General features: G+C 40.5%; 2 protein-coding genes across 2 annotated transcripts; both read right to left on the bottom strand.

Annotated features, from left to right (window-relative positions):
* Nucleotides 1–41: 41 nt before the first annotated feature.
* Nucleotides 42–11,851, bottom strand: fam50a (family with sequence similarity 50 member A). Its single transcript, XM_078254327.1, has 13 exons — nucleotides 11,573–11,851; nucleotides 10,806–10,890; nucleotides 10,460–10,559; nucleotides 8,886–9,016; nucleotides 8,608–8,681; nucleotides 5,659–5,725; nucleotides 5,373–5,434; nucleotides 5,086–5,162; nucleotides 4,861–4,915; nucleotides 3,896–3,944; nucleotides 3,647–3,717; nucleotides 2,164–2,274; nucleotides 42–411 (listed from the first exon to the last, which is right to left on the bottom strand). The coding sequence occupies exons 1-13, from the start codon at nucleotides 11,681–11,683 to the stop codon at nucleotides 403–405; spliced, it is 1,002 nt and encodes a 333-aa protein (XP_078110453.1). The 5' UTR covers nucleotides 11,684–11,851; the 3' UTR covers nucleotides 42–402.
* An 884-nt stretch (nucleotides 11,852–12,735) lies between these two features.
* cav4b (caveolin 4b) lies at nucleotides 12,736–15,365 on the bottom strand. Its single transcript, XM_078254319.1, has 3 exons — nucleotides 14,764–15,365; nucleotides 14,214–14,401; nucleotides 12,736–12,969 (listed from the first exon to the last, which is right to left on the bottom strand). The coding sequence occupies exons 1-3, from the start codon at nucleotides 14,992–14,994 to the stop codon at nucleotides 12,786–12,788; spliced, it is 603 nt and encodes a 200-aa protein (XP_078110445.1). The 5' UTR covers nucleotides 14,995–15,365; the 3' UTR covers nucleotides 12,736–12,785.
* Between the last annotated feature and the right edge of the window lie 2,776 nt (nucleotides 15,366–18,141).

Genomic DNA, 18,141 nt, shown 5'->3' with positions numbered 1-18,141 from the left:
CATCCAAGTGGTGGTGGCAAAAGAATCTTAAGACCAGTGAGTCATAGCCAGGTTCACTTTATCACGCATAGATCCTACAACATGTTTATGAGCTATACACATATGGGATGTGGGGGGGCTGTTTTCACAGGAAACATTGCATTGGCAACTCAAATACATTTGGGGAAACTAGTATTTCAAATACCAAGTAAAATTACAAATCAATAGTTTATGAAGGCATTGATGAAAAAAAAAAGAATATATATATATATTTTATTATTATTATTATTATTATTATTATTATTATTATTATTATTATTATAATAATAATAATAATAATAATAATAATAAGGGTAAAATAAGATGGAAATTAACAACAAAAAACTTTGCATCGCGGATTTCAGAGACTGGAGAAGACAGGTTTCACCGGATCTGAAAAACAAAAACACAATATGAAGGATGATTCACATCATGTCCAAACTTGCTAATAAATCAAACTATTTGATTAACCTTAGATAACTTCTACAGTATGGTGTCCTATTGTTCATGCTTCATCCCACGCTTCACCCTCTTCTGGGAAAACGTTTCATCCAATCTGCTGTGTGATACTACATAAATTCTTTATCACTTAGCTATGGGAAATCATCTGTGCGTGCCAGGCATCTGGATGGACAAGTGGTATGTTGTTAACGAGCCCATGCAAGAAAAAGTTGGCTGCTGGGGACGTTTCACTTCACCAAACAATCAAACAGATGGAGTGGTAATGTGCTGCACACACGGAGCTGTTGAACCAGTTCAAATCGATTTAATTGATTAGAAATGTTGACCACGTGACTTGATAGGAGAGTATAGTCATGTTACAAATGTAGGACGCAAAGCTAGATTATAACAGTGAATTCTTGCCCAGCCCCATGGTAAAGTAAATGACAACATGGCAGTTGTTTCTCCTCTTGGTCTGGTGCTCCAGCTGGACTTAACTGCCATCTTGACAAACAAATAATCTGGGTTGCCTGGAGCTTTCAAAGCTTCTCTGGCAGTTTCACCCCAACAGAGAAGCATGACGGTGAGATTACGCTGAGGTCAGAAAATCGCCCAGAGCGATTCAATTCCAGAAAACTCAAAAGAACTGTTGAAGCCTGTTGGAGGAGCCGCTACACGGCAAGTCCAGTTGCTGTTGACTTGCTACTTAAAAAGGACAATTCCGGCGCAAAATGAACCTAGGGGTTAATAACATATGTGTACCGAGTCGAACGTTCTCTGGGATCTGTTTTCATGCTAATCGAATGCGTCTCTAGCTTTAAACAAGCTACTGCAAACCGGGGGTTAGCTGCTAACGCTAGCTTTCGGGGCAGATGGTAAATCACTATTAGCGTTCATGTTTACATGAGGGCGCCATCTTGGAAAACAGCCATGAGCAGTCAAACGACCAACGCCGTGCAACCAGTAACATGGCTCAAACACAGCGTTTGTGAGTCGACTGCTCATGACTGTTTTCCAAGATGGCGCCCGCATGTAAACAGTAACACTACGGTCTTTATAATCCATCTTTTTAATAAACTGTCTGTACACTTACAAACTTCTCAATGCTTCGGTTTGCATGTAGGGACCCTCATTATGCTACCGTTGAAGTGTGGTGCTATTTTGAGCCTTGTTAGTGGTATAAAATAGTGATTTACCATCTGCCCCAAAAGCTAGCGTTAGCAGCTAACCCCCGGTTTGCAGTAGCTTGTTTAAAGCTAGAGACGCATTCGATTAGCATGAAAACAGATCCCAGAGAACGTTCGACTCGGTACACATATGTTATCAACCCCTAGGTTCATTTTGCGCCCAGAATTGTCTTTTAATAGGGCTGCACGATATGAGGAAAATATGTTATTGCAATTTTTTTGACTGATATTGTGATTGCGATTTGATTCCCCCGGCATTTGGATATTGCACTTGTACTTATTGCGATTTCGATAAAATTGCGATTAATTGTGTAGCCCTACTACTAAATATGCACACAATATTGCCAATCTCTGAAAAACGGGTTATTGATTTACTATGAAAATCTATTTACAATGAATGAATTACAAAATACACATCTCTGACTTGTTTGAACAGATTTAAAATTAGATAGGACTTGAATGACCTATGAGGGGGAACTGGGTGAAGCATGCTGACATTTGGCAAAACGACTCTCACCGTATATTTGTCCCATTTCTTCTCAGGATCGTACGGCTCCCAGCGACTAGCGGGGAAGATGTGCTTGTTCTTCTCATACCAGCTCCTCAGCACCACTTTACCTGCATGGGACTTTAGGCAAAATAGCACAACTGGGTTAACTTTAACATGGGTTTTAAATGTTGTTCCCACCCAAAGAGAAGTTACAGGAGAGCTGCACTTGCTTTTCAAGTTGTGCCAAGATAACCTCATGATGATAACATCTCATAATGATAACAATCTCCTGGTTTAAGGTGGGATAGAGATATTAATGGCTGGGTAGTCCATATCCTCGAGGTTCCACTCCCGGGATTGCTCCATTGCGGACGGAAATTCCACCGAATTGCAGTCATTTAGGCCGGATATTCCTTTGTGTTGGGATTTTAAACTCCAGCCGATTTCTGAGGACTATGGTTAACCTTTTCTCAGATCTCTGCAGGGTAAATCCAGACAGCTAGCTAGACTATCTGTCCAATCTGAGTTTTCTGTTGCACGACTAAAACAACTTTTGAACAAACACGTTTCACCAAAACAAGTTCCTTCCTGAGGCTATTTTACAGAGGCGCCGTTGCTCTGTACGGCGCTTGGCGCTGCCCATGACGATTGTGATTGGTTTAAAGAAATGCCGGAAAAAAAAACAGAGCATGTTTTTCTCCCATCCCGGAATAGTGTGTGGACTAGCCAGACCCTCTGCAGCGCCGCGGTGGAGGAAGGTCTGGCGTGTGAGTCTAATGGCCGGGTAAGTTTGGCTTTGTGATCAATTCTGATCAATGTCAACTGTCAGTTAATCAAAATTAAGTTGGATATAAGGTGCAGCACAGCGATGACTTTGGATGGAAAATGCAATTTGATTGTATTCTCTTATAAGCAGGTTTAAAGTCACACGAGTGATAAACGATCACTATATATAGTGATCGTATAGGCTAATTTACTGCTAGTCCTCCACTGAAGAACTATACGAATACTTAACATTGTAGTAAAATATCTACAACTATATTTTTTTGCTGCAAAACTGTAAGAATGTCATTAAGCTGCAGGTGCAGTGTTCTTCTTTGCCTAGCTTCACAGTCATATCCGTACCATGAACATAAACAGTACAAATCAGTTTAGCAAGGAAATTACACTGAAAAAAAAAGGAATAAATCTTGGATCATGAAGAAACAGGTGCAGCAGCCGATCGTGAAATTTTAAGGAAACAGCCAAATTTGTCAATTGATTTTGAAATTCTATCAAACAATAAATAAAACTGAAATAGTGTTTAAGTAATGAAACCCTTTGTAAGCCCAGCCTGTCTTAGTATTTTTTCGGATATCCTTTTTAATATTGTATTGACTGATTTACTGGCACACTATTGGTCATTTCAGTTTCTTCTGACATGAAGGTTGACACTGGTCCAGATCAAATCGAGAATTCTGTTCATTTCCTCTCTCAATCTCTTGTTTTTACTGTAAAATAAAATCGTCACCTCATCTTTCTCAACAGTGGCGTCGTTCACCAGACGAATATCATCGTGGACGTCAAAGCTGAAAAGAGGACCTGTGGGGGGAAAAAAGATAAACGGAGTAAAAAGGCAGGAAACACAACATCATATTGGTCCATTCAAAGAAACACATACTTAGGGTTAAATTATTTTTTTATCTTCTTCCAAAACGTAATATGTAAAAACAACTCAAGGTATTGTTTATGAACGGGCTGACAACTGTTATTCACCTACCAGATTTGCCTCTGGCTTTGGTCACAATGAAGTCGTAAAAACTGTGGTGCTGAATGAGAAAAACACATAAAAAAGTGAAAGAGTGAAAAAGTGCCACAGCTGCTGAACACATTCAAATCACACCATATACAGAACATACTGTATGGTATCCTAAAAATATTTTTTTTAATCTCTAGACTCTTAGACTATAATACCCTTATATATTTGGAATAACAAACAAAAAACGTCTACACAGAGCTTTTCTTGAGAGACACAAACACTATGGGAGTATGTCACCCCCCAATTGGTATGGGATTTACAGTTGAGGTGCTTTTGTGGTGGGTGGCAGGAGAGTGTTGAAATCTGACAGCTTGGGGAAAGAAGCTGTTGCAGAACCTCCCAGAGCTGGTCCTGATGCTGCGAAGTTCCATAGTGGAACCGGGTTTCGGTACCCAACCCTACCTAGGATGGGTGGTGGTAGACTGGCTCTCTTCAGTCTCAGCAGGAAGTGGGGTCGGTTGCACTAACAGGGATTACGCCTGGCCTTAAGCTAAATCACTTAAATCGTAGAGTAACTTTGCCTTCTAAAAGTGCATCTACCTCGGAATATGGAAGCCGGAGCTGGGAATGACGTCACACCTGAGTTCTTCTCGCTAAGGGCACGTTCGGACCAGAAAAAGTGATCCGGCGATTCACCGCAGGGTTGCAGTGGGAGTGTTACTTAAATGGTCCATTTGTGTGACGCCCTGTTCCGTTCTTTAAACCCCCAATGTAGCACAAGCAGGCTTTATATTTCACAGTTATTGGTTTCTGTCAAATCGTTTATAGAGCTCGACATTTCCAACTGCTCTTGAAGGCAGCTACATTTCACACAGTCCTTGAGCACACTGGATTAATGGAATACAGAGTCTAACGGTGCAAGTCGAGAGTGATTCTTGGAGTGTGAAGAAAGTACTTGTAGTGTACATGATCGTGCCAGTACTTACATGTGGGATAATCAGATCCTCTTTGATGTACATCAGCTGCTCTACTCCAGCAGACCTGCACAGACAAGAAATTCAGCCCAAAAAAAAGAAGAAAAAAAAAACACGGAAGAATTTTTACATGCAAGGAAAATGGAAGAGGGAAAACTAATTTAATAACTGGTGCAGAAGGCTAAGGGGTTAATAGTGAATGTTTGGTTGAGACTCCTTTCGTCTTCAACGTATCACCTGAGCTCACTGAAGTCCTTTCTGAGGACCTCCAGGGCCCTCTGCAGAAAGTTCTGGATGGTATTTCCCTTCTTCATCTGCAGGACACGGACACAGACACACACAGACACAGACACACACACACGAAGAGAGTGAGCACTGTGTTGAGAATATTGTTTAACCAAGGGAACGATGGAAATGTGTACTGTTATTGCCACATAAATACCCCATGTTATCAATAATGGGTTTGCATCAAGTTCCGTGGTTTTGAACACAGTAAACCCCTGTTGCAGCCTATCCTGCTTTACCTTGACAGTCTTACGATGTCCAGAGCCATCCCAGTAGCTGAACGTAATCTCAATCTCCTCACCTGAAGACAAAGACACACATCATTATTTTGGATTGAGAGTAAGTGTGGGTGTACATGCATGTTTGTACGTATAGTAAGGAAAAGAGTGTGGAATTCATTGGTCTTTAAAATGGGACGTTGCGGACCGAATGTCTGCTTGTGATTAGAGTTAAAGATACGTGGATACACCACTGAATTTAAGTAATAACAAAGGACGTTTGTGTGTGAGTGATTCTGACACTCACTCTTAATCTTCTCTTGTTTGAGCTCCCATTCCTGCCTGAGTTCCTCTCGGAGACGATTCTCCTCCTCCTGAACACAAGAAGCAGGGGGAAAAAAAATAAAATAAATCAATGTAGTGTAAATGTAAAGGTTTTTAGTAGAGGGCCATATTGCATTATGTCCAAGTATAAAAACTAGAATTTACGCCTTGCTTTTGTACGCCTTCCCCAAACCAGTCAAGTTGCAGTTTACATCCATGTCTGTCCAGACTATAACATATGTAGTGATGACCTCGAAGCAATTCAATAAAAGCTATTAAGTGTATTTTTCGGCGAAACGTGGATGCTTCACACACATCTTCAACCCGGCTGCACCATAGACAGTGAAATAAATGGACAAAGCGATGCCAGAGACTTCCACTGACACCCGAGAAGTCAATTAGAAGCACTTTTCCGGTGATGGCTGAGCGTTGCTGCGCAGCCTCCAACTGAGCTTGACGACGTAGATGTGACGTGAGCAACCTGTCTGAAAGTTGTAAGTCTTCTGGTAGCTGTGCCAAGAGAAATCTCAATCATTCCCAATCTTGTAGAGATGGAGAGCGTAGGTATATGTAATGGCCAGGACACACAGAGCCGACAGTCTGGCGAGGTCAGTGACTCGAGTCTGTTCAGTGTGTTCCGTGCCTTCGTCCTTCATTTTCGGACGCAAATGACCCATCTGATTGGTAGAGTGCTAACCCGGAAACGGGGAGCGGAATGCGCGTGACTAGAGTCTCTCAAAATCTGACAAAAATCTTTTAAACTGACCTTTGTCGAGCTGAAATGAAGACAGATTCAGCAACTGCATGGCCTATTTCTCGCTTAAAATGTTTTCAGAAACACGTTTCGGTGAACTATTTTAGTACAATATGAGATTGTATTCTGAACAAGCCGCCATGACAGTCTGCCTTTGAATTTCCAGAGAAACCAGACCCACGGGACGCGTCGTCCAATCAGCTGCCGGTTTTCAGTTTTGGGCGACAATACAGATTAGCGCCGCCTGCTGTTATGGAGACGTATTACGTCTCGTCGCTTTGCTGTGTTCCGAGGCACTCTTTTGACCAACTTGGGGAGACTGATCAGTCCGACTGTCTTTTCTGCCGACCGTCAGCTCTGTGTGTCTGGGCCTTAAGGAAATAACATAGGCACAGGCTAATTATTGCTAACTAAAATGCTAGTTAACATTAGTAATTAAACTTAAACAGCTAATGTAAGTCGAAACTGCCTGCGAGCTTCTCCTGACTATACAGTAATTCCTCTACTATGCGACAGAAAGTCCCGTGGTTATGACACAATCGTTCCTATTTTTACAAAACGTCTGCTACGGAGCCATAACTTGAGATACAAGGTAATGGAGCCTTTTATACATTGTCGTGTTTCTTTAGAAATAAACAATGGACAAATAGAGTCTTTAAACGTTTCAGATGTAAAGTGAATGGCAGAATGGAATGCTAACAGCAGGTGATGACTTGTTAGCCTCAGAAACTCCCCATTGGAGGTACGCTTTCCAGATGCTCGCTTACCCCCTTGGGCTGTACATGTGATAAATAAAATCACCGCAGATTCAAGGTGGGCACCCGATATAAGTGTCACAAGTTTAGTATTCCAACAAATGTGAAATATGGCCGCAATCTCCCCTCCTGTTCCTGAGTTATGGCGTTGGATGACGGCCAAAACAGTGTTTTGAAGAACGTGATGTTGTCACAGTAAAGTCGAACTTTGAATTTACAGTACCAGTCAAACGTTTGGACACGCTTTCTTATTGACTTGAATGGAAAAGCGTGTCCAAACGTTTGACTGGTACTCACTTCGTCATTTTATCCCATTAGACATTTGTGTGAAGGGTTGTCATAATTAGTGTATGAATTCCTGAGTTGGGATAGCTGCAATTATTCAGAAGCCTGTTTTGTAAAGAATTGTGAAAGTATATCTGGTCAGCCTGGAATTATTGCCCGAATAGTTGCTTGGTTTGTGTGTTTTAAAAAAGGTAAAACTGGGCTTTATATCCTACCAGCCTTTACAGTACAGTGATGACTCCCAGCTTAACACATCTGTCATTGTCGCAATTACATTATAATAATGTATAATTTGTTTTCAACCAAATGTCATAATTTAGAATTATATAAATTGCATTTAGTACTATTTAGTGATTTTATTTGGTAAGAGTAAAGTGCTTTTATTTTGAAGTCGCAAGGCCTTTTGGGACGCTCGTAAGTGAGAGCGTCGGCAAGCTAACAGCAAGCGAAGCCCGGACAATTTAATGCTCCGATAAAAGTTTTAAGGTTGTTATAGCGGATGTCAGCGATCTAAGGAAACCTCTAATCCCTTGTGTACAGCATGCAGCCAACGAGGTATGTCGTTCTGTCTGTATTTTACTTTGGTGAACGTTATTTTACATGCTGCACATGTCACTGCATGTTCATATTAAGCCAATGTGGGCTTTATTTTCTCGTTACACTGTGTGTTTAGTTTTCATGGTGGATTTGGAGAAGAAGCTTCAAATAAACCTGTAGCAAGAAAGCCACTTGTGTCTGCCAGTGCTTCGAGGGAATTATAACATCTATGGAGCTACCCTGTTAGATACCAATTGAATATTCCGACGCCTTGCAACAATCATATGTCATCACACCCCCAACCGGCACCGTCAGACACCGCCTACCAAGAGCCTGGGTCTGTCCGAGGTTTCTCCCTAAAAGGGAGTTTTTCCCCGCCACTGTCGCACTAACTGCTTGCTCTTGGGGGAATTACTGGAATTGTTGAGTCTTTGTCAATTATAGAGTGTGGTCTAGACCTACTCTATCTGTAAAGTGTCTCGAGATAACTCTTGTTATGATTTGATACTATAAATAAAATTGAATTGAATAGTAACGGGATGACAAACAATTAGGATTTCTTTTTCCTGAACAAAAAAAAAAAAAAAAAGATTGACCTCACCTCTCTGTCTCGATCAGGAAGGAAGCTTGTGTCCACGTCTGGATTTTTCCCCAGTTTCTTCTTCTTAGCACAGTCTATGAGAGGAAAAAAAAGTCAAACAAACAAACTTGCTAATTAACATGTTATATCTTTTAGCCAGAGCATACTCCAGCGCTGACACCGGGCTGAGATACAGTAGGTCTGGCAATGTGAGACTATTAATGAACCTACGGCTATACAGTATACAGCTGATTCTTTCTATTTACTTTGTGCTTTAACATTCTTTCATCATTACTCACAATCCTGTTCTTCCTCTTCAGTTTCCTCCTCCTCTTCTTCTTCTCCCTCGTCTTCTGGATTAAACGATAAACTGGCTATTTTCCTCTTCTGCTCCTCCTTTCTCTTCTTCTCTTTCTGCTTCTCAAGCTTTCTGCAAACAGAAAAGCATCACGTAAAGCTTGTATCATGTGGACGCGCCGACAGTTTTGTTGTCATTACTTAGAATTCCTCATGGGGGAGACAGAAACTACGCGCTATAGCTTAGCACTAGAGCAAATTACGTTTAACCATTTATCCAGTTAATTTATATAGCTCACGTTACTGTATTGTGTGAACATTTAACTTCATTTAATATTGTACGTGCCCTTTTCTTTTGCGGTGTGCAAAATGTTCCACCAAAACATGTTCCTTCCCGAGACTGTTTTTGCAGAGCCACGCTCGTCCGGGGCTTAGCACCGCCCAACACGATTGCGATTGGTTTAAAGCAAAACAACCCCTGATCGTTTCTTCTCCTATCCAGGAGTGTATGCTCCTGTTGCCAGACCTCCCTCCGCAGCGCTGTGGAGATAGGTCTGGCAATGCGAGACTAGCTGAGCGATATGGCCTGGCTTACAGTCGGTGCCTCAGCTCATCCCAAAAGTTATTGGATGCGGCTGAGGTCAGGGCTCTGTGCAGGCCAGTAAAGTTCCTCCGTCCAAAACTGTTAAAACTCCTTCTTTAAAAAAGGGTCCAACTGCCACAAAGTAGGAAGCAGCAAAAACAGTGGAATACTTGTGACCATTCATCACAGGTTTTGTTCCTAGTGAGAGTATGATTGTGAGCACAAATGATCACAGAATGATTAAAAAAGCCCCAGACTAAAAAGTACACAACAGGACAGTCCTGTTCACGTTTATGAGATAATCTGCAAGATTTGTGTCGTATTTTTTAGTTTTAGTAGCTTTTGTTTTTTGCCTAAAACATTCGAATTGTGGGGAGCAGCGATCAATAATAGTTTGCCTCTGCTACAATACATCAATTAACAGCTGAGCAACTGACCAGTGCAGAGTATGATGTGCATCTCCGGTCTAAGGCCGATGCGATACATTAAAGATCTATATGCAGCAACTAGCGATGTGATACGATCCGATTCACCCCCTATTGTGATGCGTGTGTGTGATTCGACACGATTTGATTCAATACATTAAATGTGATACAATTCAATTTGACGCAATGCTAAAGAATATGAAGCTCTTCTATGGTTTATTTTGGGTTTTTCTAGAGCAAATAACAAATGGTGTTGGTGAGCAGCCTGTGTGTGTGTGTGTGTGTGTGTGTGTGTGTGTGTGTGTGTGTGTGTGTGTCATTCTGAGAGTTAGTGCTGAGTGACATAAGTTATAGCGGGAAGAGTAGAGAATTTGGTGGAATGTGTAGCTCTTCCTCCTCCATGTTAATCTCTAATGTGAAAGGCCGCCGGACAGACACTTTCATGTCGGCGCACCAATGCAAATCACAATCTTTCCATCCCTAGGGGCAAAGCCATGTGCTCTGTATGATCAACCAAAGCTACTGCTACTGCGTGTAAGTGAGCAAGAGGGGCAGTGATGACACTCACAGCATGAGTTCCTTGGACTGCTCCTTCTTGGCCAGCTGTTTTTCTCTCTCCTTCACCAGCGCTTCCTGCTTGGCCTTCATATCATTCAGTGTAACCAGACCTGACCAAGACATACACACAAACAGGTCAAACAACAAACACATGGATAATTTCTCTCAACAATGTTGAAATGAAGCCCCTATGCAGTAATGCAAAATTATGTTGTTTAAGATTTTCATAATAAAACTGCATGTCAGCTCAGCTGTAATCTTTTGGGTCATATTTGTAAGCCGGTCCAGGCAGGTGACAGGTTAGTGTTACAAGAGGGTTTATGTGCAACAGCAACAACAACAACAACGATTCTTACCAACTGTGCTGGACTTCAGCTCTGCCTCCACAGCATCATAGTGAGCTGAGAATTTCTTATCAATGTTGGACTTGACCATGTTGTCCTGCGAGAGAAAATAGACACACAGAGCAAAGACCAGACGTACAGGTGGGTTAGGTTATCCTGCCATTACTTTAAAGCATTCAAAGTGACAGGATGCTAGGCTTTGAAAAAGTGAAAGAAAAGAGTTGAATTTGTCCACTGTGAAGGTTGTCGAAACTTTGTCAGGTGGGTTAAGAAGTTTGTTTATTGTAGAAAACCAGGGGAGAACGCGGATGCAAAAATCAAAACGTAACGGTAGGAGGCAAACATCAGTAAATATTGAGAAGTGTGAGCTGCAAGTTCCGTGGTACATTCCCATTGCAAATATCCCATTAACATTGATTGAGTAAAATTGCCAAAACTCGTCTACGTTGAATATAGCGCCCCCTAATGGCCGAGCTTCGCCAAATTTGGTACAGAGCCTCAGAGCGACATGCCGAACGAGCATCACAAGTTTCGTGAAGATTGCATTTACTGTGGCAGAGATATTGCAATTGCAAAGTTGGCTAAAATGTTACGTAGATACGATGTTTAAAACACTGTAAGGACAACAGTAAAGGCGCCTTCACTGACCCCGCAGCAGGTCGCTCGCACTCAAGGCTCTACGTACTATAATGACTAATTATTTTGGACGACAGACTAATTTAGGTCGCAGTAATACCTGACAGACACGTTATAATTTACGGTAAAAAAAAGTTACAAACCTCTGCAATCTTCAGCTTTAGCTGCTCAAGATGTTCTCTTTCTTTTTCTCGTTTTTTCATCAGCTGCATGGCTCTCCCAGCCTCACTGGCAGCTCCTTTGTACTGCGCCATGTTGCTTTCTTTGTTTTCGACGCTCGCTTATGAGAAGTTTTAATACACAAATAACAAAACGAAGAGTTAACTTGTGAAATAAAACACAGATTTTTCCAGAACTGTGAAGGTAGACCCGGGTAGAACTCCTTGCACACCACAACAAGAAAAATGGCGACGACGCAGTGCATGCTGGGTAGACGGAATGCGATGACTTCAAGTACCTCAGGAAATTTAGGGATTATATCTCCAGACAGCAACGAAAGAACATAAATACTGACACATATTACAGTGTATCGATGTAAAAAGAAGAAAATATATTTTATTTATTTAAATCACCAATGCAATATGTCACGGAAAGAAATCCATATAATGTATTAGTGTTGCAGCCATAAAAAATGGTTGCAACTAAATATTATTTCCGTCAATGATGATTAATAAATTCATTCATTCATTTTTTCTTTTTTTTTCTTTTCTTTTTTTTTTTTACAATTAAAAGATTTATGGTGGTGTATACAATGTTAGAAAATGATAAAAAAAAAAAAAACCCAGAGCTTTCTTAGACATCATTTTTTAAAGAAACGTAGCAAACCCTCAAACCTGAGAAGCTGGAAACTGCAAAAATATGAAATGTTTTGCTTGATTAATGAATACATGAGTAAAGATTAACCAGGATTGTGCATTATTGATTCATGTTCTACTGATTAAGTAAACATATCATTCTCAGTATTGATTGATTGATTAGGTCAACTGTATTTCTGACTGATCTGTTTGTGTGAATAACTTTAAAATCCATTTACTTAGTCTATTTGTAAAACAAAAGAAATATGCTCAAGGGTTTTTTGACATTTCCTTTATTGATAGCTTGATACAATTGAATCAGAATACATTTTTAAATAAGTATAATAATAATATGTTGTGTATGAATTGGCTTTACATGTAGAAAACATATCAAATAGCATTAACATACAATGTTGCAGAACCATGCCAATTAAAAAAAACAAAAAAGACATCAAATTTAAATGAAGTTATCTAACTCTCCCTCCCTCCCTCCCTCCCTCACTCACTCACTCACTCACTCACTCACTCACTCACTCACTCACTCACTTGTTATGGCTCACATTCATACAGTCTCTTTGTCTTTCATTTGGTGCCAGTCCTTGTTCGACAGTGAAATGGCGATTTGACTGCAGCAGAGAGCAAGAGACGTACAGAAGGGAGAGATAAAAACATTCACAGTACACATACACAAGGAGCGCAGGCATGGAAGGAAGGTGTTGCTCAGCTGTACGCAAGGCACCACAAACCTATAGGAAGGGTGGGAAAAATAATTTCAATGACTGTGTCTAAAAACTCTCTCTCTGACAGGACAAATGAGGAGAAAAGATAAACAATTTATTATGTGAGTGAAATGTGTCATTTTAGGAGTGTAAATCATAGTGAAGCCCTTGTCAACCAAGGTTAGTTAGGGAGTAGGGAACTTGTGTAGCATGCTGTTTCTGAAGTTTCAGTTGAGTGTGTGTGAGCACTAATATAGCAGGTTTCTATCTTTTGCACTTTTCTAGTACAGTGTGAGTTCAAAACATGTCTATTTGGAACAGGCCGATTGCTTGGCCTCCTGTATTGCTGCTTGTGGGTTTTTTTTTTCCAGAACCATTGTACCCCGAAATTACTTCCAGAAGGCCTCCAAATCACTTAATATGCAACCCAGCTGTATACCACTGACATAATGTGTACTTCTACTTCAGAGATTGTACACTGTACATTGACATTGTACTACTACATTTACCTGACAGCAAATGGTACTGGTTACTTTGCAGATTCAAATTTTACTCACAAAAACATCCCAATTAAAATATGATGCATTATTATTCATTCAATTGTCCAGCATTATATTCAAGTTAAAATGTTCACCCTAAATACCCTAAGTACATTGTGCTGATAATATATGAGGGGTGGAAGTAAAAAAAATGAATTGATAAAAATGGAGGTGATGAAATATTTTTGAATTGAAAAATAGAGTGAAAAATGATCAAGTGATTTGATTCATTTAATGCATATTTCATTAATAGGATAGGGTGGTTATTTTAAGTCAATATTCAGTACATTGTTCTGGATGGTGTATGGGGTTGAAGTAACAAAAAATAATTGAAAAAAACTGAAGTGAAAAAATTACATGTGTATTGAAAAATAGAGTGATAAATGCCATCATGTCATTGTAATTATAATAGCTTTGGGTTTAAACATGTTGGCTTATAAAGATGTCACATGCAATGCTAGGATTTTCTGACATTTTATTGTCTAAACGATAACAAAGTTTTGGACATATTAATTGGTAATGAATTGATTGCAGCCCTTCTCATAACCTGTAACTGTAAAATTAGGATTCACAAGCCAAAAAACATCGGGAACAACTTGTTTAGAGCAAATGTGCTATTATAGTAAATCTTCTGCATTTACTGTGTTTGATGAATGAGTGAGCATGTGACTGTCTCAGACACTAATACACACACACACATATATATATATATATATATATATATATACATACCAGACATGTAGACAGGCAAGAATGGCCAGGGAAATACCACACAGAAGAGCCAAGGGCACAGCAAGCAGCAAGGAGAGGCAGCGGTACGTCAAGATACGTGTCCTCTCGAACCCAACAACACTGTAAAGCCACACTTGGTCAATGCTACGAGGTGTGGCGGGCTCTGCCAGAACATCACTGACCTCCACCTACAGACACGGAACAAGAGAGTGGGTGGTAGAAGTCAAATCAGTTTATTCTTAAAGCAAATAAAATAAAATAAAACTGTCCTCTCCCAAAAAAACGACCCCATTGTTTGCATAAGTAAATCATGTGCTCGGTTTTAAGGGGAAACATAGCAATGATAAGGTATGTTATATTTTCTAAAGTGACTCAAGTGGAAGCATAGATAATCAAAATAAATTAGGTCCTAAAATGGAACCTTGGGGTACTCCACATGGGATAGCAGCAGAAGAGGATGACTAATTATTATATTATATATTAAACCACCTGCCAACACTGCTATGGCAGACAATGTAGAATAATATAGAGGGGAAAAGGGAACGTGAACCTTGAGGTGCTGGTTGATGCCATAAGGGTCCCTGTTGACAGGGCAGGTGGGCATAGGCGTTGCAGGGGCTGTGGGAGGGGTCGGAGGTTTGGGCACTGGAGTCGCAGCTTTGGATGCAAACTCTGGAGGAGGAGGAGGCGTGTTTATTTGTTCTTCTCCTCCATTGTCCGCATCACTGTCATCATCATCAATCTTACACTCCACCAAACAGTCGTCGCTGACCATCATCATCCTCACTGAAGAAAGAGGCACATGCTTGTTTTCACATGCATAAAGAAAGATGGCCACACAAAAAATTTAACATATGCGGATACCTGAAGTATACCCTGTTCTGATCTTGTCTGACATTAACATACACACATATACACTGTAAAGCAGTGCGCACACACAAACACACACACACACACACACACACACACACACACATGCACACACAAATACACTCCTGCAGCAAATGGCAAACATGTAGTGTGTAACAGCGAGCTGAGCACTGGCACTACCACCTGTTCTTTAGCCCCCAAAAAAGAAGCCACACCAAAATCTGTAAATAGCAGCTGGTAATTTTAAAATGACATTTTTTTAAATGAATCATGCAGTAAAGCAAAATTGTCAATTTTATCTTCAGATTTGATTCAAAGTATTAACAGTTCATTAAAAAACTTTTATTCTTTGAGACTTTAAAGACTTTTAATCAACTTGCATGAATCAGATATGATACACAATATACATGAAACAGGTGCTTTGAGGTGAAGAGCTGTAGTTGTAACTCATATCCTTGCTGAATTAGAAAGAAATGAAATAGAAATCATTGCAGCAGATCCACAACAGGGACAGCTACAGTAGAAACGATCAATCGTGTCTGACTTACCTTAACGTGCTATCTTAATCCTATATCAGTGACAGAGACGCTTGCAGGGAGACAAGGCAGGGGAGCCCTGTAGAGAGTGCTAATCTGAAATGTCAATGAGATCACTTCCACCGCTTAATCACAGTGTCCCTCAGAGCTGAGTTGGCTTATGAGAACTCATAGAGAGGCACACACACACACGCACGCGCGCACACACACACACACACACACACACACACACACACACACACACACACACACACACACACACACACACACACACACACACACAGACCCAGTGTTTGACACTGACTTAGAGCAGCAGGAGTGCTAAAGTGGTACAGTGCCTTTCCTTTTATATTCCTTGTGTGTGTGTGTGTGTGTGTGTGTGTGTGTGTGTGTGTGTGTGTGTGTTAAATATGGCTGTGGGAAGAAGTTATTTTAGGAGGGGGAGCGGATGGGTCTAAAAGATCGCGTTACAGCACTTGGGTGCCATTGTAACAAGATATTAAAACAATCAAAGACACACCAACAATACAGCCAACCAGTGTAAATTCAAAGTCTGAATGGATACATTTTACAAAGCGATGAATCAGAATACAGAAGTGGCAGATCTAGACATGTTTATATTGGGTGGCAGAAGGTTTTGGCAGGGTGGCATGGGAGGGTGGTGGGTGGGGATCCCCAAATGAAAATAGATACTGCAGCTAAATGACAACAGAAAATAACCAATAAGTAAAAACATGTTTTTTTTTTTACTGAGAGCGATATGGTAAATCATTGTACCGGACTTTATATGATCAGAGAGATAAACAATTAGGTCCTGCTGGATTTGTGTCAGTCTTTGTCTCTCCATAGTTTCTGTTCCTCTCCGAGTCTGTCTCATCTTTCTCACTCAGCTCTTCATCCCTCACTCTAGTTTTTCTCCATCTCCCTCTTTTCTTTCTCTCATTTCATAAACTTCTTGCCTCTGTCTGTTTGTTTTATATGTTTTATATGTCTTTTTATGTTATCTGCCTGTCACTTCCTCTCTTTTTTTACCATTTCTCTTATCAATTCAATTCAATTAAATTTTATTTATAGTATCAAATCATAACAAGAGTTATCTCGAGACACTTTACAGCTAGAGTAGGTCTAGACCACACTCTATAATTTACAAAGCCCCAACAATTCTAGTAATTTCCCCAAGAGCAAGCATTTAGTGCGACAGTGGCGGGGAAAAACTCCCTTTTAGGAAGAAACCTCGGCATACCCAGGCTCCTGGTAGGCGGTGTCGGACGGCGCCGGTTGGGGATGTGATGAACAGTGGCAATAATAGGCACAATAAAGATAATGGAACAGTTACTACAAATGGTAGTCGTAGTAGTTCATGTCATAGCAGGGCACTGCAGGGCATTACAGGATGTAGTGTGGCACAGCATAGCATAGCAGGACGTAGAGGACGCAGCAGGGTTCAGCAGGACGCAGCAGGACACTGCAGGGCACCGCAGAGTGTAGCAGGGTGTAGCAGGGAGTGCAGCAGGACCACGGCGACAGCTGCAACCAAGATCTTGGTGCCATCCTAATCCTTATCATCTCTTCATCCTGCATGTCTTCAACATTTGAAGCTTGAAATATCTGCATTGTTTCCCTTTATTTTCATTTTCTATCAGAAGGCCAATCTAGCTACTTCTTGTGTGTGTGCTAATGCTGAGTACTGACTTACTGCGCAACAGTCAATATGTGAAATAATCTATTGGTTGAAATTTGTGTTTTATATTGTTTGTTGTTAATGAGCTACCATCAAAACAACAAATCAGTAAGTACCATTTAGATCATGGCAAGATATTCCCAGTCTGAAGATGCAGGCTGTTTGTGTTTGCCCGTTTGACCGTATGTTTAGATCTAACAAGTGGATGTTGGAGGAAGGTCACTTCTAAGTTTGTTTATTTTCTAATAATTTCTTTTACCAAACCTCCATAATTGATCTTCTGGTACTTGCAGTGTAAGTGCCAGAAGATGAATTATGTTTTAAGGCGAATAAACCATCAAGCTAACATTCCCCAAACCAGAGGTTCCCAACCTTTTTGGCTTATGACTCTTAAAAACAAATGTCTACTCGTGACTACTTGGCCTTGTCCCAGGTTGCATTGCATGTCTCTGAGTTGCGAGCAGTTAGGGTTAGCCAAACCAAAAGATGACGATGTTCCCTATTTAGATGGTTTCATTTGGAGAGTTTTTAGAAGTATGAAGAGGGGAACAATTTTAAGTTTTTCGCAATACAAGAAGCAAAGATAAGAGGAGAGAAAAGTAAGACGAAATAAGTAAGACAAAATATCTTATTTTTAAACGTGTTAATCATCTTAAGACACCTCAGATTTACCCTCAGAGGGCCTAAACATCACCAGTTCAAACATGATAATACAATTTGGTTTACTGCGCACCTGCAGCTCGTTGGTATTAATTACAGGTCCCATGGCATGAAAATTTCACTTTATGTGGTTTTTTAACGTTAATATGAGTTCCCCTATGGCCTATGGTCCCCCAGTGGC

Source organism: Sander vitreus, chromosome 7 (genome assembly GCF_031162955.1).
Source record: "Sander vitreus isolate 19-12246 chromosome 7, sanVit1, whole genome shotgun sequence".
In the NCBI taxonomy this organism is placed as follows: Eukaryota; Metazoa; Chordata; class Actinopteri; order Perciformes; family Percidae; genus Sander; species Sander vitreus.
Note: the sequence above shows the minus strand (reverse complement) of the source record. Positions and strands in the feature narration are given on the sequence as shown.